Source organism: Prunus mume, linkage group LG8, assembly GCF_029339155.1.
Source record: "Prunus mume cultivar Tortuosa linkage group LG8, ASM2933915v1, whole genome shotgun sequence".
NCBI classification, from domain to species: Eukaryota; Viridiplantae; Streptophyta; class Magnoliopsida; order Rosales; family Rosaceae; genus Prunus; species Prunus mume.
In genome coordinates, this window is record NC_142705.1 from 20,392,579 (window position 1) to 20,413,893 (window position 21,315).

A 21,315-nucleotide genomic window follows, 5' to 3' on the forward strand; every position below is an offset into this window, starting at 1 on the left:
TCAAAATATATGATTTTATTTGTGGTCATCAGCCGACCCTCAAACAAAAAAAAAAAAAAAAAAAAAAAAGCACCAACATTTCAAACTATGAACATGAAGCTTAATCATCAGCAGAAAATAAACATGTAGCGCACATAGGAGGTTTTCTTTGACAACCATACATTGTGTTGGGTTTTTATTTGTGAGTGCTTCTATAGTGAGTGGAAAATTATAAGTGGTGTTTTTGAGGGTTATGTAAGAGCTGTCGGATAAAATCCAACGGTGAGTTTTTAAAAGAGGGTGTATGTAGAACTGAGTTGAAATCTGACCCGTTGGAAACCCAACTTCAGTTGAAGATCTTTCCCTCTCTGTGAAAAACTCAAGAACACAATACTCTCTTTTTGAATGTAATGCAAACCCACAATTAGAAAGATCCAAAGCTCCCAAACCCTATAGTTGCTCCATTGTCATCAGCTCCTTGGGAGGCCTGCAATCTATGGTATCCTCGGTATGACGATTAATGACTCTTACCTAGCTATTGCCCTGTTTTGATTCTATGGCTCAAGTGAAAACCCCTTCTCTTTTTCATTCAGCAGACGAGATTCCAGATGAAAGCAAAGTAGCATATCTCTTTCTGTAGCTATACGCTGTAGTAACAGTTGTTCCTTGATTTTGGTAGAGATGGAGTCTCCACTACCAAAGAGTCTTCTCTAATGTCCACCACATTCTCTCAAGCTGACTGACTTTGGAGCTCCTGATTGACTTTGAGAGGTAAGTTCACTATTGCTGGATTGATTTATTGGGTTTGGTTTGTTTTTTGTGAGGGTAGGAAATTCGTCATTTGTGGCATCAACAATGCGTCATTAGTTGTAACACCCCGACTCCGATTATTTTCCTATTTTAATTTAATTAAGAGAAAATATTAAATTACTCTTGGGTTAAGGGTAATTTTGGTCAATTTCTTATTCGGGAAGATTTTGGGACCACGAGTGGTTTGGTTGCGTAGGTGGTACTGAGACGAAACCGTAGACAAAGTGGTAGGCTTGAATCGAGATTTAACGAAGTTTTGGCGATCAAAATACATTCGGTGGCGGAGCCGTAAATATTTCGAAAAGTTTGGAGTAAAAATCAGATTTTTCAATTTTTACCTCACTCTCTCTCTCTCTCTCTCTCTCTCTCTCTCTCTCGCGTCTTCTCCCCCTCTGCGATTTCCCTTCCTCACATCGCTCACGAATGTAAACCACCACACCGCCACCACTTGCACCACCCCGTCTAACGAGACCGGTTCCATTCGAACCGCCACCATTCCCTCTCTCTTCCCGGCCAAGACACCCGGAACCTTCGGATTCGCGGAAAATGCGAAAAAGCTGCGGAATCATTGACCGAACTTCCAACCGCTTCGATCTCTCTCCTCCACCACCATTTTCGACGGGTAAGGTGAGGTTTCTCATCCATTTTCGTGTTCTAGCTGGCCGCTGCATAGGAATTGATCGATTCGCTTTAAATTCCGAATTTGGAAGTTAGGTTTTGGCGGTTTTAATGGAAATTCCGCCACTTGCCGTCCGAATTGGACGCTTGCCGTAGTTGAAAAAGATGCTCCATTCGTCGAGTAGTATCTAGGATTGGAAGGGTGGTTCGTAATTTGGAGATTTTTCGTCGCCGAAATTTCTCTACACACCAGCACGGCGCGTGGGCAAGGCTGGTGAAGTTGCTTTTATCTTGAAGAGATCCTTAGGTTGTCACGAGTGCGTAGGATTTTGCGGATCTCAATTTGGATGTCGTTTGACTATCGAACGGATTTCGCATATTGTGCGTTATCCGGGTTCGATAAGTTCTAACCGTTGGATCGTTTCCAAACTGAAGTATGTTGATCTAGGTACTCTTAGAAACCTATAGGAATTCGCGGATCGTGAATCGGAGCCCCGGATGTTCCGATTCAATAATTTGAAGTTTGGGGAATCGCGATTACCGTACGATTGAGAAGCAATTCCCAAACCTGTAACGGACCTTAGGATATTCCTTTGAACGTACGCGCACCGGGAACTTGGGGATTTAAGTATTTCCTTTTGTGAATTTCCGTTTTGAAGTACGTTATATTAATCAAGGGTTCGTATCTCGAAATAGGTACTTCGGTCGACCATTCGCAGGCAGGACCCTCTCGGGGCCGGGCAGCTTGGGATTATTTGTGAGTGGACTTTGTTTTAAGCATATGCATGGTTTTATTGATGAAAGATTTGTGCATATATTTTAAATGGTGATTTTGATTTAATAATTATTTGGTTGATGGATTTGAATATTCTTATACGTATTGACAATATATTTTGAGTATGGATATATATATATATATATTTGAGTATGATGAATATGTTGATATGGATTTTGGGATGACTATCTATATTGTCTATGTATAGAGTATGAGAGGTTGTTGTGGTGAGATTGTGGAAAGATAAGAGTTTGAGGGATGGTTGTGAGATGTATGAGTATGTTAGGTGAGTACCATTCCCTAGTTACTAGGCTTCCCACACACGTCGTTGGCAGTGCCGGTGGGGTGGGAAGGCCATGAGATTGCGGGTCTCACACATGTCGCTTGGCGTGCGGTGTGTGAGACACTTTCCATACGTGTCGTTGGCGGTGCCGCGTATGGGAAGAGTATGTATATTGCTTAAGTATCATCACACACGCGTGCTGGCGTGCGGTGGGGTGATGATACTGTCTGCACGCGTAGGACTTGTTATGAGATTTGTGAGCTACACGTGTCGCTGGCGTGCCGGCGTGTGAGCTATGGAGTTCCGCCCCGGTTGGACTACTCATCCCCGGACGCCGGTTAGTGTTCGAAATCCTGCGTACGCTTAACAATCCCGGTTGGATTGTTTCAAAGACATTAGTATGGAGAGAAGTATATATTATATTATAGTCCTAGTTATATATATATATATTTATATATGAGTGTTTACGGGTTGATGAGAGTTGCATATCGTTGGGAAATGAGTTGTGGAATTGAGATGTGGAGATGTATTGGACTTTGAGATAATGTGTTTTGAGTTTTGGTTTCTGAATTGTGAAACTGCATGCTAGAGCATTATTTTTACATGGTGGGGTTATTATGTTGATTTAAAGTGCAAACTTTATTTTTGTCCACTCACATATTTCTGTTTTGTGCCCCCCAGCAGAGTTGCTTTTGGAAGCGTCGAGCGGTTGCGAGCTCCAAACTTTTCATCAGTTGTTAGGGTCTGTAAATTCTTTCTACTCCACTGTTTGTTGTAAACAAATTCTGTAGATGCTCTGTTATCGCCCATGTTAGGTTGTTACTTGAGGCCGGAGGCCATTTTATGTTGGATTGTTGTATGTTAAAAGCATGCTGGCAGTTGGAATTTATCTATCATGTAAATTATGCAGGTTGAATATTGTTGGGTTTGAGCATTTTACAGGGGAGACTCTGCCAAAATTTTGGTAGGAGATCTTGGGTTTTAGTAAGTGGGCCCGGCATCGCAGTGATGTCGGCACCAAGACGGTCCGCTGCCTCGGTTTGAAATTCGGGCGGGTCCTGTCACTTGGTATCAGAGCATTAGGTTCATTTTCCTTCGACATTTGCACTTTTGCTGCATTGTTGATCTAATGATTTGATGGTTTCTTTGTGTAGAACCATGGCAACTCGCCGACCAAGAACACGAGGTCGTGGTCAGAGATGGGGCCCAAATCCTCCACCACCATCTCCGTCACCACCTCCTTCACCACCAGTTCCATCTCCTCCACCATCTCCACCTGCCGGATAATGCCTTGGACTTGCGCCATGTGCCGAGCCAATTTACCCACACGATGACTACCGCTTTGCGGGAGGCGAGTGAGAAAGTTCAAATCAAAGGGTGAAAGAACTCGGAGCCAAAGATTTCATGGGTGGCCCAGACAGAGGTGAGTGTTGGATTACTTGATGTGGAGCGGATTTTTGAGGTACTGGAGTGCCCAGATGAAGATAGAGTCCGTTTGGCTACCTTTCTAAAAGGGAATGCTTATCATTGGTGGAAAGCTGCAAAAATGGGTTATGAAGAATCCAGCTGCTATTACCTGGGAGGAATTCCAAAGAATCTTCTCCGATCAATTCTATCCACCTTCCTATCGATATGCTAAAAAGACAGAGTTCTGTATTCAAACAGGATCAATGTCGTGGCGAATATGAGCATAAGTTTAATGAATGCCGAGGTTTGCACCGTAATTAGTGGCTACCAAGAGGATCGGTGCGAGGCGTTTTGAAGGCGGTTTGTGGTGGGAGATTCCGTGGTCATTTGCTAGCACGTATCCCAACATGAGAGCTTTGGCTCAAGGCTGAGTATCTAAGACATGTGCTATGGGTACAGGAAGACGCCGCAGAGATGCGCAAGGATTGGGTGGCCCTAGTCGGGCCCATCCAAGAGAGGAGGATCTAGTTCGGCACGCTAGTGGTGGATGGTCGGGCGGACTAGGATCCAGCCTTCGGTAGTGGAGATCCGGTTCTCGTCCCAGCGTGGACTCGATTCGAGCAGAATGCATCTAGCACACTAGGACTCCCTCGAGCAGGTGGGTTGACATGCTCGATTGGCGGGTGGGGCACTTTGCAAAGGATTGCCCTAGTTCCATTCAAGGGGTAAACTAAGCTGAGCAGCAGCCCAATATGCTACTTTTGTGGACAGTGGCATACTAAGAGGATTTGCCCAGATCTACCCGTGATACACCAAAGGTGGGATCGGAGCCAGCGAGGCAAGGTAATTTGGGTCAAGATCGAGTCGAGTGGTGCTACTTCTTCTACAAATGGGATCTTCCAAGATGGCACCGCCATCTTCTCGGGAAGAAGTGGCAGAAATTCAAGGGTCACCATGCGTTCTACCACTTAGGCTAGGGTGTTCTCTATGACTCAAAGGAGGCACATGCCACTCCAGACGTGATTACTGGTATGATCCCTATTTTTGGTTATCTCGCTCGTGTTTTAATTGACCCGGGGGCCACACATTCTTTCGTAGCACACAACTTCTTACCTTATGTCAGTGTGAGACCGACACCCATGACAGGAAGTTTTAGTATTTCTCTACCCACAGGGGAAGTCATGTATGCGGACCGGGTATTCAGAGAATGTTATGTTCAAGTAGACGATGAGTGGTTGGAAGCCAATTTGATTGCTTTAGAATTGGTGGATTTAGATATTATTTTGGGGATGGATTGGCTAGAGAAGCATCATGCGTCCGTGGATTGTTACCGGAAGGAAGTGACATTCCGGAGTCCAGGACAGCCTAAAGTGATTTTCCGGGGAGAACGTAGAATCCTCCCTACTTGCCTTATCTCTGCTATTACAGCTAAGAGGTTACTCAAGAAAGGGTGTGAAGGATTTCTAGCTCATATCATCGACACTCGAGAGATCACCTTGAATCTGGAAGATATTCTCGTTGTCGTGAGTTCCCGATGTCTTTCCAGATGATCTTCCTGGGTTACCTCCTGAAAGGGAAATTGAGTTCACTATTGAACTTCTTCCGGCACCAATCCTATCTATCTAACTCCTTACAGGATGACACCAATGAACTCCGGAGGTGAAGATTCATTGCAGGAATTAGTGGATATGGGTTTCATCCGACCTAGTGTTTCCCCATGGGGTGCACCGGTGTTGTTTGTGAGGAAGAAGGATGGGACCATGAGGTTATGTATTGATTACCGGCAGTTGAATAAGGTGACAGTACGTAACCGGTATCCTTTGCCGCGGATTGATGATTTGTTCGATCCGCTTAAAAGATGCCAAGTATTTCTCTAAGATTGATCCGAGGTCGGATACCATCGCTGAGGATTAGAGAGGAGGATGTCCCCAAGACCGCATTCGTAACGCGCATGACATTATGAATTTCTGGTAATGCCGTTTGGATTGACGAATGCTCCAGCAGCATTTATGGATCTCATGAACAGAGTGTTCCGACCATATTTGGATCACTTTGTGATTGTGTTCATAGATGATATCTTGGTTTATTCCAAGACTTTGGAAGGGCATAAGAAGCATCTAAGGTTGGTATTGAGGACTTTAAGGAGGAAGCAACTTTATGCCAAATTTAGCAAGTGTCAGTTTTGGCTGGATAGAGTGGTGTTCCTTGGACATGTGATCTCAACGGAAGGGATTTATGTGGACCCACAGAAAGTTGAGGCTATTGTAAATTGGGTACAACCCACAAGTGTGACGGAAGTACAGAGTTTTCTGGGGTTAGCAGGTTACTATCGTCGATTTGTGGAAGGGTTCTCTTCGATAGCAACGCCTCTCACGCGGTTGACAAGGAAGGACGTTGCATTTGAGTGGACGGAGGAGTGCGAACGGAGTTTTCAGGAGTTGAAGAGGCGGTTGACCACCGCACCCGTTTTGGCTCTTCCTGATAACTCGGGGGGCTTTGTGATCTATAGTGATGCATCTTTGCAAGGATTGGGATGTGTTCTGATGCAACATGACCGGGTGATTGCTTATGCCTCGAGGCAACTCAAAAAGCATGAGCGAAATTATCCACTCCATGATTTGGAACTTGCTGCAGTAGTGTTTGCTTTGAAGATTTGGCGGCAATACTTGTATGGTGAGACATGTCAGATTTTTACGGATCACAAGAGCCTCAAGTATTTCTTTACCTAGAAGGAGCTGAATATGAGACAACGGCGTTGGTTGGAATTGATCAAGGACTATGATTGTACGATTGAGTATCACCCAGGCCGAGCTAATGTGCTTGCAGATGCATTGAGTAGGAAAACTACTGCGAACTTAGCCCATATTAGGGCGGCCTATCTTCCGTTGTTGGTGGAACTGCGGAAGGATGGAGTAGAAATGGAGATGACTCAACAAGGTAGAATCCTTGCTAGCTTGCATGTGAGACCCATTATGGTGGAGCGGGTAATTGCAGGCCAGTTGGAAGATCCTACACTCTGTAGGATAAGGGGAGAAGTAGAAAATGGAACACGGAAGGATTATGCTATAAGGGGAGACAAAGCCTTGGTAAAAGGAGCTCGTCTATGTGTACTTAGTAAGAATGTGGAGTTGAAAAGAGAAATCATGGAGGAAGCTCACTGTTCCACTTACACTATGCATCCGGGTAGCACGAAGATGTACCGGACGCTACGGGCATATTATTCATGGCCGCATATGAAGGGAAACGTGGGAAGTTAAGCCCTCGTTACATTGGACCCTATGAGATCACAGAGCGAATTGGACCTGTTGCTTATAGACTAGCCTTACCCCCAGAACTATCTCGAGTTCATGATGTGTTCCATGTATCCATGCTCCGGAAATACATGCCAGATCCTTCCCATGTATTAGAATATCAACCTATGGAGCTAGAAGAAGATTTGTCGTATGAGGAACAACCAGTACAGATCTTGGATAGGAAAGAACAAAGGTTGCGTTCTAGATCCATCCCGGTAGTGAAAGTCTTGTGGAGAAGCCAAACTGTTGAAGAAGCTACTTGGGAACCCGAAGAGCAGATGCGGGCCAAGTATCCTTATCTCTTCCATTGACAGGTACGTGAATTTCGGGGACGAAATTTTTTTAAGGAGGGTAGAATGTAACACCCCGACTCCGATTATTTTCCTATTTTAATTTAATTAAGAGAAAATATTAAATTACTCTTGGGTTAAGGGTAATTTTGGTCAATTTCTTATTCGGGAAGATTTTGGGACCACGAGTGGTTTGGTTGCATAGGTGGTACTGAGACGAAACCGTAGACAAAGTGCGGTAGGCTTGAATCGAGATTTAACGAAGTTTTGGCGATCAAAATACGTTCGGTGGCGGAGCCGTAAATATTTTGAAAAGTTTGGAGTAAAAATCAGATTTTTCAATTTTTACCTCACTCTCTCTCTCTCTCTCCCGCGTCTTCTCCCCTCTGCGATTTCCCCTCGCATCGCTCACGTAAGTAAACCACCACACCGCCACCACTTCCACCACCCCGTCCGACGAGACCGGTTCCATTCGAACCGCCACCTCTCCTCTCTCTTCCCGCCAAGACAAATTGGGAACCTTCGGATTCGCCGGAAAAAGCGAAAAGCTGCGGAATCGACTGAACTTTCAGCCGTCGATCTCTCTCCTCCACCACCATTTCCGACGGGTAAGGTGAGGTTTCTCATCCATTTTATGTGTTCTAGCTGGCTGTTGCATAGGAATTCATCGATTTGCGCTTAAATTCCCGAATTTGGAAGTTAGGTTTTGGCCGGTTTTTAATGTGAAATTTAGCCACTTGCCGTCCGAATTGGACGCTGCCGTAGTTGAAAAGATGCTCCATTCGTCGAGTAGTATCTAGGATTGGAAGGGTGGTTCGTAATTTGGAGATTTTTCGTCGCCGAAAATTTCTCTACACACCCGCGCGCGCGGCGCGTGGCGGCGCGTGGGCAAGGCTGGTGAAGTTGCTTTTATCTTGAAGAGATCCTTAGGTTGTCACGAGTGCGTAGGATTTTGCGGATCTCAATTTGGATGTCGTTTGACTATCGAACGGATTTCGCATATTGTGCGTTATCCGGTTCGATAAGTTCTAACCATTGGATCGCTTTCCAAACAAGTATGTTGATCTAGGTACTCTTAGAAATCTATAGGAATTCGCGGATCGTGAATTGGAGCCCCATATGTTCCGATTCAATAATTTGAAGTTTGGGAATCGCGATTACCGCATTGGGAAGCGATTCCCAAACTCAGAATCGAGCTTAGGATATTCCTTTGAACGTACGCGCACCGGGAACTTGGGGATTTAAGTATTTCCTTTTTGAATTTCCGTTTTGAAGTACGTTATATTAATCAAGGGTTCGTATCTCGAAATAGGTACTTCGGTCGACCATTCGCAGCAGGCAGACCCTCTCGGGGCCGGGCAGCTTGGGATTATTTGTGAGTGGACTTTGTTTTAAGCATATGCATGGTTTTATTGATGAAAGATTTGTGCATATATTTTAAATGGTGATTTTGATTTAATAATTATTTGGTTGATGGATTTGAATATTCTTATACGTATTGGCAATATATTTTGAGTATGGATATATATATATTTGAGTATGATGAATATGTTGATATGGATTTTGGGATGACTATCTATATTGTCTATGTATAGAGTATGAGAGGTTGTTGTGGTGAGATTGTGGAAAGATAAGAGTTTGAGGGATGGTTATGAGATGTATGAGTATGTTAGGTGAGTACCATTCCCTAGTTACTAGGCTTCCCACACACGTCGTTGGCAGGCCGTGGGGTGGGAAGGCCATGAGATTGCGGGTCTCACACATGTCGTTGGCAGTGCGGTGTGTGAGACACTTTCCATACGTGTCGCTGGCGCCGCGATGGGAAGAGTATGTATATTGCAAGCATCATCACACACGCGCTGGCGGCGGTGGGGTGATGATACCGCTGCGTCGTAGGACTTGTTATGAGATTTGTGAGCTACACGTGTCGCTGGCGTGCCGGCGTGTGAGCTATGGAGTTCCATCCCGGTTGGACTACTCATCCCGGACGCGGTTAGTGTTCGAAATCCTGCGTACGCTTAACAATCCTTGGATTGTTTCCGTACATTAGTATGGAGAGAAGTATATATTATATTATAGTCCTAGTTATATATATATATATATATTTATATATGAGTGTTTACGGGTTGATGAGAGTTGCATATCGTTGGGAAACGAGTTGTGGAATTGAGATGTGGAGATGTATTGGACTTTGAGATAATGTGTTTTGAGTTTTGGTTTCTGAATTGTGAAACTGCATGCTAGAGCATTATTTTTACATGGTGGGGTTATTATGTTGATTTAAAGTGCAAACTTTATTTTTGTCCACTCACATATTTCTGTTTTGTGCCCCCAGTGCAGAGTTGCTTTTGGAAGCGTTCGAGCAAAGTTGCGAGCTCCAAACTTTCATCGCTTGTTAGGTCTGTGTAAATTCTTTCTACTCCACTGTTTGTTGTAAACAAATTCTGTAGATGCTCTGTTATCGCCCATGTTAGGTTGTTACTTGAGGCCGGAGGCCATTTTATGTTGGATTGTTGTATGTTAAAAGCATGCTGGATTGGAATTTATCTATCATGTAAATTATGCAGGTTGAATATTGTTGGGTTTGAGCATTTTACAGGGGAGACTCACCAAAATTTTGGTAGGAGATCTTGGTTTTAGTAAGTGGGCCCGCATCGCAGTGTGATGTCGGCACCAAGACGGTCCGCCTTTTGAGGAAATTCAGGCGGGTCCTGTCATAAGTGGAATCAATAATGCGTCATTTCTGCCATTTGTAATGCGTCTTATGAATATTCAATATATTTAGTTGGTTGTTTTTGGTGGGGGTGAGAAATTATAAAATGTAGGTAAAAGATCCTAAACTTAGGCTTAATGGCATTATGAGTAAGCATTTGGAGAAGATATTGGGTGAAGTTTTGTAATTGCTGGGTTGAATTACATTTGTGTTCTTAGTTGAACATGTTAGTTGTAATGTTATTTTTTCCAGATTATTTCACAAGAGATGACATAACTATTATTAAATTTTGCTTGCGTTTTGTGTAATCAGAATCCAACGTGCTAGGCTATGCTTGTTTTGTGTCAATTTGGGCAATGTTTTGTGTAAGTGAAATGCATTGATATGTTGTAATGCAGTAATGATTGATTAATGAATTAATATTTGCTATGCAGTAATATAGAAGTAGTTCAATAATATACGTGGGTAAAATGTCTGGGGGCTCAGAGAGTGATGACTGTGTAACAACTAATGGGAGGGTTTACATTCCTGAAGTAAGAAATGAGGAAACACCAGCAGTTGGGATGAAGTTCGACTCGCTTGACCTCGTTTATAATTTCTATAATAGATATGCATTCTTGACTGGCTTTGGTATTCGACTTCATTCTAGCTTTTGGGGGAAAACATAAGAAAGAGATTCTGAGGAAAGAATTTGTATGTTACAAATAAGGTGCATACAGGAAAGATGAAACTGGGGAGAGAAAAAGACAACGGGGAATAAGTAGATGCAATTGCAAAGCTAAGATTGTGGTTGTGAAGACAAATGGGAGCAAGAAGTATACCATCTCTCTTTTTGCAGATGGACACAATAAGATGACACCCTCAGAAAGAGTGCATTTATTGAGATCACACCGTCGTATTTCAGATTCTACAAAAGTACTCACAAAATAGTTGGTTTCGGTTAATATTCCCATTCATCAGAAGGTAAGTATTTTTGAAGTGCAATCCGGAGGAATGGAATCGGTTTTATCAAAAGGATATTTATAATCTTGAATGTAGTGTGAACGGGAAGCTGAGGAACCACGATGTTGAACTAGTGATCGAGTATTTTATGGCTGAACATAAAAAAAATAAGGCTTTTTATTTCAACATTGAGGGAGATGGTGATGACAGGTTTAGTCGATGTTTTTGGGCAAATGCAACTTCTAGATGGGCATATGGGTTTTATGGAGATGTTGTTGTATTCGATACCACATTAATAACCATAGTCAGACAATTGTCTTAGCATGCTCATTTTTGAGCAAGGAAATGTCTGAGTCGTTTATTTGGATGTTTGAGGAGTTTAAGAAAGCCATCGTAGGTGGCGAACCTAAAACGATCATTACAGATCAAGATGCGGCAATGACCAAAGCGATTTCAATAGCCTTCCCGACTACATTTCATTGACTTTGCATATGACACATCACATCAAAGTTCTTTGTTAAGTTACCACATTCTGCTTATAAGGAGTATTGACATGAATTTCAGAAAGTCATATGGGATACTAACAATAAGGATGAGTTTGATGCAAAGTGGAATATTGTGGTTACAAAGGCTGGTTTGACTGACCATTCATGGCTAAGTTCAATGTTTGATTTAAGGGAATCTTGGGTTCCAGCCTACGCATAACACTTTTTTGCTGCTGGAATGTCAAGCAGCCAAAGAGCGGAATGTTCTCATGCTTTCTTCAAGCAACACATAGCAAGGAGAAATTCGTTGATGGATTTCATAATACGATTTGAGAGGGCACTTTCTCATCAACGTCAAAAAGAGTTAGTTGCTGATCATGTAGATGCATTTGAAGTGGCTCAATGTATTCTACCGATGCCAATGAACAAACAAATGGCTACCTTGTACACAAGGATAATGTTGCAAAAGTTTGAGCAAGAACTAATACAAAGTATAACATGTTTCCTAGAGCTCAAAATAGACGATGCTTCTAAAGTTGTCTTTAATGTGAGCGAAAGGAAAAATTGGGAAACAAGAGTGGCAGAAGTCGTATATGTCAAAGATTCTGACCACGCATCGTGTAGCTGCAAAATATTTGAATTTGTTGGAATTATTTGCAAGCACATCCTAGCATTGTTCAGAAGGGACCAGATTGAATATATGCCCGATAAATATATTTTGAAGAGGTGGAAGAAAACTATGAAATCTGGATTGGTGTCAGATGCAAATGGCAACGAAATTAAAGACTATACAGATCCTTGTCTTTTAATAAAGAGGAGTACAATGTCCCGACTTGCATTAATGTGTGAAGAAGGATGTGAGCTTCTGTCAGAGACTCCAAAAAGTTTGCGGGTGAAGTTGAAGTTGTTGAAGGATGGACCAAGTAATAACGAAGTTGGAGGGTCTAGCTCTCAAACACAATATATGAAAGACCCTAAGAGATTAAGGTGCAAAGGAAGGTCGAAATGAGTAACGGGAGCAAAGGAAAAGGCAATGAAGCGAGGGATTAGACACTGTCGGGAATGTGAACACATTGGTCATGATAGAAGACAATGCCCAATAAATTTGAACACACCATAAGATGTTAAATCTATTTATAATAACACCTAAAATTTGAATAGGTAAATTTTTTATGTGCTTGTGTTTGATGTTTATGCAGGACATTACCTTCGAACAATGACGAATCAACTGCACAGACCTACTGAATGATTTATGTTTCTATTATATGAAGCCCGGTTGTTATGAAGACTAATGATCAGGTGAAGTTTTCTAGATGTAGTTTTATTATTATTTTTTTTGTTCATGTGTACCGATGAGCTCTTACTATGTCCACTGATAATTGAAATGAAAATTTGCTTAGTTTCATTCTTGCATGAAATTTGGACACACGTTAATTTTACGTCTTCTCCCTATTCAAAAATTTTCATAGACATTTGATGAAGTATCAAATTTTGAGTTATGTGAAGAAGCAATGACTTTTACCATGTGAAATGGGTAGTTTATGATGAATTATGTTTTAACAGAGATTCATTGATTATATCACAGGCTAATGCAACATTTCCAGCAATTGTTGTTTCCATTACGTAATGATTTCGAGCACTCATCATTTCCAGCAGTTGTTTGGGCCAAAATTGACACACCCAGCCCAAATAAAAGATGGAAGCCCAAAACTGTAAGAGACCAGCCCAAGGCTCATCAGAGCAAACAAGGCTAATCTGGGCCTCACAGGCCCAATATAATAGGAAGAGGGAGCCCAGAAATAGGAACAATCCCACGTGACATCTCTGGGATAAAGAAAAGTCAGCAATGGCAACTGTCATAGAAGAAGTGATTGAAGGGTTCATGACATCAAGTTGATTATGAAAAAACTGAAGATCAAATCCCTCTTACATATATATATATATTCAGAGATTTTTCTTCTGTCTTTTCAGAGAAGGTAATTCTCCCAAGGAGATAAGCAAGTTACAATCTCAGAGAGGGATAAGCGAGGAAAGGTGTCGAAAAGGAGTCAAACTAACCATCACGGGTAAAATATCACAAGGGGCAGTTGAAATTGGGAAAGAGATTAGGTTCCTTTTCAAGAAAATCAGGGAAGTGATTGCCTATTTGAGAGCCTATCTGCCAAAACTGAAGAAATCCTATTTTCTTTCCTTCCATTAAAAAAGAAAAAGGGGGGAGATATCTTTGCCGCCCAATAAATAAACACAATCACCCTACTCCAGAAAAGAAACAGTTTTACTATAAATACAAGAAGGAGTGAACAGGGTAAAGGACAACAAAAACACACAACAAAAATTCATCATCCAATCAAACAAAATCCTACACAAGGAAACCATCAGCCAAATGGACAACTCAAAATCAACCAACAAGCCCACTTGAATTTCAAGTAACTTGAATTTCAAGTAAAACCAGCTTCAAATCAGAATTCCCAAGGCTCAGACTTAAGAAATAAGTCATTCAGAACGAGATTTTTCTCGTTACAAATTTGGTTCAGCAGAAACCAAGATAGGTAGAGCTTGAGTTCTCTCCAAAAATGGAAAACCTCAACAAATTTCACAGTGCAGTCTCTAGCTCACCGACGTCCTCAAGAACAGCCACTTCGCTTTCAGATCAAGAAGCCGCAGCTTCTGCCCTCGAAGCTTCACAAAGCTTAAGGTACATTAAAGCTCGCCAGAATCAACCTTTGGTATCGATTTGTAGTTGAAAATCGGGCAATCAGAGTTGTCAACGGTCCAGTCCAAGACATTCCCAGTCCAGAGCCTCCCATCTAGGCAGAAATGGAGATCCAGCTATCTTTTTATCTTTTTAGCATTGATATCTATTTTTATAGTTTTGTAAAAGGCGTTCCGCCTAAAAACAGCTTAAATTTCATCAACCATTCTGGCCAGAACAACCTCTTTATACTGAGATAAATTGTTAAAGTCCTCACCAGTCTGAGGCAAGAAAAGAACTTACTTGGGAGATATTCCTCACCCAAATTCACAATCGTTTGTTTAAGAAATCAGTAACTTGGGGCGCAAGTTATCCATTCCAAACTAAGTCTGCTAGAATTTTTATTACTAGCAGTGGCACGCTCGCACACCAAAGAAAGCTGACTTGTTGACCAGTCTATGGTTCTCAAGGCAGTGGGGAACTTTGCCCTTCCATCATAGGAGTAAACCAAGAACGGGCAAACAAGCAGCACCCACTTTTTCCGAATGTTATGTTCTAGTGTTTTACTGGTTATTAAGATCTGAGCTTGATTGGTTATTAGGTGCATGATTTTGTAAACATTCGTAAATGAAGGATACTTGAAGCACTTTGTTGGAACAAAATGATTAGAAAGTAGCATGTAAAAAAGTACATTGTAGCTAATCACATTTCGAACGGTTGGAGAATATTAAATGATACACTAACATTTGAACAACTCATAATTCTACACACAAAACAAAATTTGATTGCAAAGCATTTTATGTGCTCCCTCTTAGCAATACCACGAGATCTCCCCAAGCAATTGAATAACGGTAGCCACAATCACTCGGTCGTATTGGTCAGTTTCTTCTTAGCAGGTCTCACATGCTTATGGTCACTCATGTCCCCAGTGATATAGACGAAATAAATATTCAGCAATATTTGAAATTTTATTATATATAAATAAACCATAAACCATTCACTAAACAATGTATAGCACATGGTATGTTACTTATGACTCACGTGTCAGTTTTTTGAGAAAAAGTATGCCAGCTCATTAATGTGAACAGACATGATAAAAAGGCTTTACTGATTCCCAACGTGCTGTGATATTGACTGCTTATTGAATAATATTTCGATATTTGCAAAATATAATGTTAGACAAAAGGAACACATGATGACTTGCAATACATAGTCCCAATAATTATATATGAAGCAAATGAAACTGATATTTGTGTTATTTTAAATTAGATAATGACATTTAAGGGAATATACTTCTAATTTGTGCAATACCACGATCACCCCTAACCAACTGAACAACGGTAGCTGCAACCACTTAGTTGTATCGGTTGGCTTCTTCCGAGCAGCTTTGACGTGCTTATGCTCACTCATGTCACCACCATTATCTAGTATCTCTCTCACAGAATCAGGGGACACATAGTCCCAATTATAACTTTTATGAGTAGTTGCCACAAATGCTCGGAATTTTTCGAATCCTTCGTTGAATGCCAACTCTAGTTCACTGTGGTGCTCTTCGCATCGCATATGGTTCATCAAACAACCTTTAATTTCATCATTCATTACTGTATCCAACTCCTCAGCTTTCAGCTTCCTTTTATGACTCAGCTTCAAGTACTTGTTCTTTTAGGAGAACGCTTTGTTCACTCTAATGTTAAGATCAACCAAAATGGCCTCGTCTTCAACACATTTCTCATGCCATGAATTGATTAGTTTGGAATTATAATCTAGATTGCTACTGACTGCATGTATTGCCTCTAATGGATCATCGGAGTCCCCCTCACTCCCAAATGATGTTGAAAATGGAAGCGGTTGGCGAGTACAATGTGGAAATGGAACCTGCGACTCCTATTTTTCATCTTCGACTGTTTTGTTGGCGCCTGAAGAGGTTGACATGCTTGAATAATCCTATTTGTTTTAGAGGATGAGGATTGCATATACAATTTCGTTTGAGAAAAGGGACATAGCTTTCTAGACCAACATACCAAAGCTTGTGTGTAGTCAACATATGTACTTTATTTTAATTTTTAAAAAAGAGGTGTCAGGTTTTTCTTTTCAAGCCTGTCAACCTCACACTCTCCTTACACCACTGTTAGTGGTTGAAAGTAACTCAATGCAAGTGACATCTAGTTAGTGAACCCAACCAAACTAACCAAACTAGTTAGGATTAAACTTATATTGTATCAGACCAAAAATTAATTTATACATTGTTAACCAAATGTTTTTTGGCAGGAACCCTTTTATTGTTATTACTATCACCCCCTTCATAGAAACTCTCCCTCCACAAAAAAACTCACTCCTCCACCGAATCTGTCTCCATCTACTGAAATTCTCTCCTCTACAGAAACTCTCTCCCCCCATAGAATGGATTTACTAACCAAGTTTAATGTGAGCATAATAAACACCCCTCCAAACAAAGACCGCCTTTGAAACGCAAGTGAGTCACCAGATAAGCAGTGTCACATTCCTAGGCAGAATGACCACTTTGTTGGAAGTTTTGAGTCTGAAAGAGTTCTTGCTTTCTGGAAGGAGAGACATCTTCAACTTGGTGATGAAATCCAAAAGGCAAGGGCATGTTCGGAATTTGTTGAAGGCCAAATTAAAGATGACAAAAGGCAGGCCAATCTGGATAGGGCGAAGTTGCAGCGCATGAAGCGTAGACACAAACGACTTCAGAGTGTAGCTGTTCAAAAACACAAGAACTCATCTAATTCAGTAGAGTCAAAGAAGCGTGTGATGCAAGCTGGATTCGACTACTTTTGGTCCTATGCAAAACTCGTCGTACTCAGGTTTGATTGGCCATCTATTACCGTTTCTGACTTTAACAAATATACTCAGCAAGGGAAGTAACCATTTTGGTTCTCGTGTTTGAGCAGAGACAAATCAGTGGAATTGGAATTTTCGTTAAACTCTGCTTCAAACCTATTTTGATGCTTACTACTATGGAAGATTTCAACCTTAATATTTTGATGTCTTTAATTACGATAACACGAGATGCAAAGTGCCCATCTACTTCAGTCATATGTTGCTGCCATGTGTATTTTTTATTTATCACGTATCAGATTTGGACATGATTGCATCATATGCAATGTTGCCTTTATTTATTATATGTTAGGGCAAGGTTTATGGAAAAGCATTTGTGAGTGCGCTTGTGACAAGGTTATGGCATTATTTTGTACCAGTTATATATTATTTTTTGTACTGGTTCATCTCCTACTATTGCTTTCTGTCTTTATATTATATGTTTGTGGAATCCCTCAAAGTTAACATATGTTGTGAAAAAAATGCAAAGTGAATATATAATCACTCATATAGACTAGGACAAATATTCACTAATATTTTAAAATTGCTTGACTGGTGTGAGGTTTTTTCAGAAAAAGTATGACATTATTTTATGTGATTGGACATGGTAGAAATATATTACTGATTCCCAATGCGGCGTCATATAGACAACTTATTGAATACCTATGACATGTTCAAAACTCTAGGAGTAGGTGCATATGGACAACTTATTGAATACCTGTGACGTGTTCAAAGCTCTAAGCGCAGTTGCAATGATAGCTTCAAAGTAGTGTGCAATTATTATATATGTACATTATTACAAAACAGATAATTTTACATCCTTATATATGAAAGGAAACTAATTCTTGTATTATTACAAATTATATAACGAATATTAAGGAAATATACTTGTTGAAGTAGGTTATTGAAGTTTAAGTGAACAAACATATATACTTGGGTTAAGAGGAAAGTGAGTTATGTAAAACAATTTGGATTTTTTCATTGTGAAACGGATGATTTATAGGTTCCCCTAGTTTTATAATGTCACAAGGAGGCCGGAGTAATTTTCGGGGCATTTTTAGGATTTTCCTACTATTTATTACATTTTTTCAAAGATTTTTGCACTAAAAAAGCCAAAATAATTGCAAGAGGACACTTGACGCGATCTCAGCCCATCACCTTTCACCACTTGCACAAGTGTACGTCAGATCAACATGGCCACATCATTGCCTTTTACCGTAAATTATTATTTTATTACTTTTTCTTAGAAAATTCATAACTAAATACACAAAAAGTAGAAAAATGATCCAAAAATTGCTACGAACTCATTGAGACTCCATCTCCCTTGCTGAATTCCTCGATTTATGGTTACGCATTTTACAAAACAATTCCGAACATTAACGGGAGATGCTTGTTGAAGTAGGTTATTGAAGTTAAAGTTAACAAACATATATACTTAGGGTTAAGAGGAAAGTGAATTATGTAAAACAATTTGGATTTTTTCATTGCAAAACGGATGATTTATAGGTTTCCCAAGTTTTATAACTTCAGAAGGAGGCCGGAGTAATTTTCGGGGTATTGTTATGATTTTCCTACTATTTATTACCTTTTTTCAAAGATTTTTGCACTAAAAAAGCCAAAATAATTGTAAGAGGACACCTGGCGCGATCTCAACCTATCACCTTTCACCACTTGCACAAGTGTACATCACTCAACATGGCCACATCCTTGCCTTTTACCCTAAATTATTATTTTATTACCTTTTCTTAGAAAATTCATAACTAAATACACAAAAACTAGAAAATTGATCCAAAAATTGCTACGAACTCATTGAGACTCCATCTCCCTTGCTGAATTCCCTGATTCATGGTTACACATTTTACAAAACAATTCCGAACATTAACGGGAGATGCTTGTTGAAGTAGGTTATTAAAGTTAAAGTTAACAAACATATATACTTATGGTTAAGAGGAAAGTGAGTTATGTAAAACAATTTGGATTTTTTCATTACAAAACGGATAATTTATAGGTTCTCCTAGTTTTATATTGTCACAAGGAGGCTGGAGTAATTTTCGGGGCATTTTTAGGATTTTCCTACTATTTATTACCTTTTTTCAAAGATTTTTGCACTAAAAAAGTCAAAATAATTGCAAGAGGACAATTGGTGTGATCTCAGCTCGTCACCTTTCACCACTTGCACAAGTGTACGTCAGTCAACATGGCCACATTCTTTCCTTTTACTCTAAATTATTATTTTATTACTTTTTCTTAGAAAATTCATAACTAAATACACAAAAATTAGAAAAATGATCAGAAAATTGCCACGAACTCATTGAGACTTCATCTCCCTTGTTGAATTCCCCGATTCATGGTTACGCTACATTAGTATTTTATTATTATTTACCCTAAATTATTATTATTATTATTATATTACTTTTTTAGCATGCACATTTGTTAATTATATTTACTCCAAATTTTTATTTTTATTTTATTTTGCGTGCGAATAGACCATTTCTGGTGCTAATCAGTTTCTCTCTTTTTCAATTTCTTAATTTTTTTTATTTTTTTCGGGTTAAGGGATGTTTTCAAAAATAAAATGGAAATATACAAGCCATCCATTCTACAACATCAGAAAAAAAAAATTATTCAAAGTCATTCACTGTTCAAGTTTTGCTTAAGAAACGTGTAACCAAATCGTTTGAGATATGATAAGTGGAAAAATGTCATTCCTAAGCACCGATGAAAAGACACCTACTCACTCCATGCATGCTTTTTCATTTACCAAATATTAAGATTGCAGTTGTTCAAAATATCTGTGTCAGTAAAATGTCATTCGTACGTGTCTATGATGTCAGTAATCATTTCACTGCCAACATTTAAACAACATTTGTACAATGTAGCCAACCAACCTAAAACTGAAGAGAAGCAAGTCCACAATGCACAAAAACCGAAAAAACATACTACAACTAATTATAAGGGTATGGATTCCCCGACACAACATACACACGCATCACCTTGAACCAAAAAACACTCTCATGGTCCCATTTGCATCGATTGCAACAAGTCCAGAAGGCATGATTTATCTTTGCTTCAGTAGGCCAGCCTTGAATAACAAAACACCATTCGTTGTTGTTACAAGCACTGCAGTGATTGAACTTAATCTTCCCATAGTAAAACATATCTACGATATGTCTTCCAACAGAGAAAACTCGGCTTAATCTTCGTCTCAAAGCATCCCTAGTTCCTTTCATATCAATGTTGTTGTGTTCATTCAAAGAACACAAAAATTCTAATGCATCCTCTTTTGACTGACCAAATCCGGACATGCCAAGTAGTCCAACTAGATATGCCGCTTCCATATGGCCTACCGTGGCTGCAATGCGCATCCCATACAACGCTTCCATGTTACCCTGCATGAAAAACACTTCGAACACTTCTCTAAATATCGAGTCAGGGTTCTCGCAAGCCCTGCATTGTTGCAAGAAAAGCTGGACCGCAGGATTGCCATGGTACCAGCTAGGATGGTCTGGGTACTTTGCCATTGAAATGGTGTTCCACACTTGTGGAGTGTTTGCCAACGTATGGAATAATGGACACACGGATGCCATATGAAAGAGATCTTCCGATGATTGGATTGCCACGTATAACATCACTTTAAACCAAGCTAACTCCGGGATGAAGGCTTGGGGCATATCCAAATGGATATGCTTCCTTCTCTTTCCTTCGAGTATAGTGAAATGTTTCGAATTGATTGAAATATTTTTGGAATGGAACAATTTGAGGAGTGGAAGAGGGAAGAAATGAGAATATATGGGGTTTTGGTTTTGTTTTAGCCTCTGTTTGTAGTGTTTTGAAAAGGTGTTTCCACTTCGAATTTTTCCAATTTGATCATTTTCAAAGAAACTGAACCAAACACCCTAAAACTCAAGAGAAGAGAAGGGAAAATGTCATTGAAATGCAAAGAGAGTCGGACAGTCAAAAAGTCAATTAATAACCTATTTGCATAGCCATTTTTAGGATTTTCCCGCCATCACATTCATTGATACAAATACGATGGATTACTGATAGTCACGTCCCATCAGATACTTTTTCATTTTCCCACACCAAAGTAACCCTAGTAATGTTATTAAAATGGAACCAATGATGATGGATTCTTATCCAACTAGTTGCCTTAATGAAATATAATTAAAATAATATATTTAAAGCACCCC

At 40.1% G+C, this 21,315-nt stretch overlaps 1 protein-coding gene across 1 annotated transcript; it reads right to left on the reverse strand.

The window, feature by feature from the left end:
• Nucleotides 1-20,070: 20,070 nt before the first annotated feature.
• On the reverse strand, nucleotides 20,071-20,646 carry LOC148914997 (uncharacterized). The gene has a single exon (XM_089043370.1). It carries the CDS (start codon nucleotides 20,644-20,646, stop codon nucleotides 20,071-20,073), a length of 576 nt encoding a protein of 191 aa, XP_088899496.1.
• Between the last annotated feature and the right edge of the window lie 669 nt (nucleotides 20,647-21,315).

Excerpts from the sequence above, each read along its gene's own strand:
- LOC148914997 (XM_089043370.1), bottom strand. The coding sequence starts at position 20,646 with ATGGCAAAGTACCCAGACCATCCTAGCTGGTACCATGGCAATCCTGCG.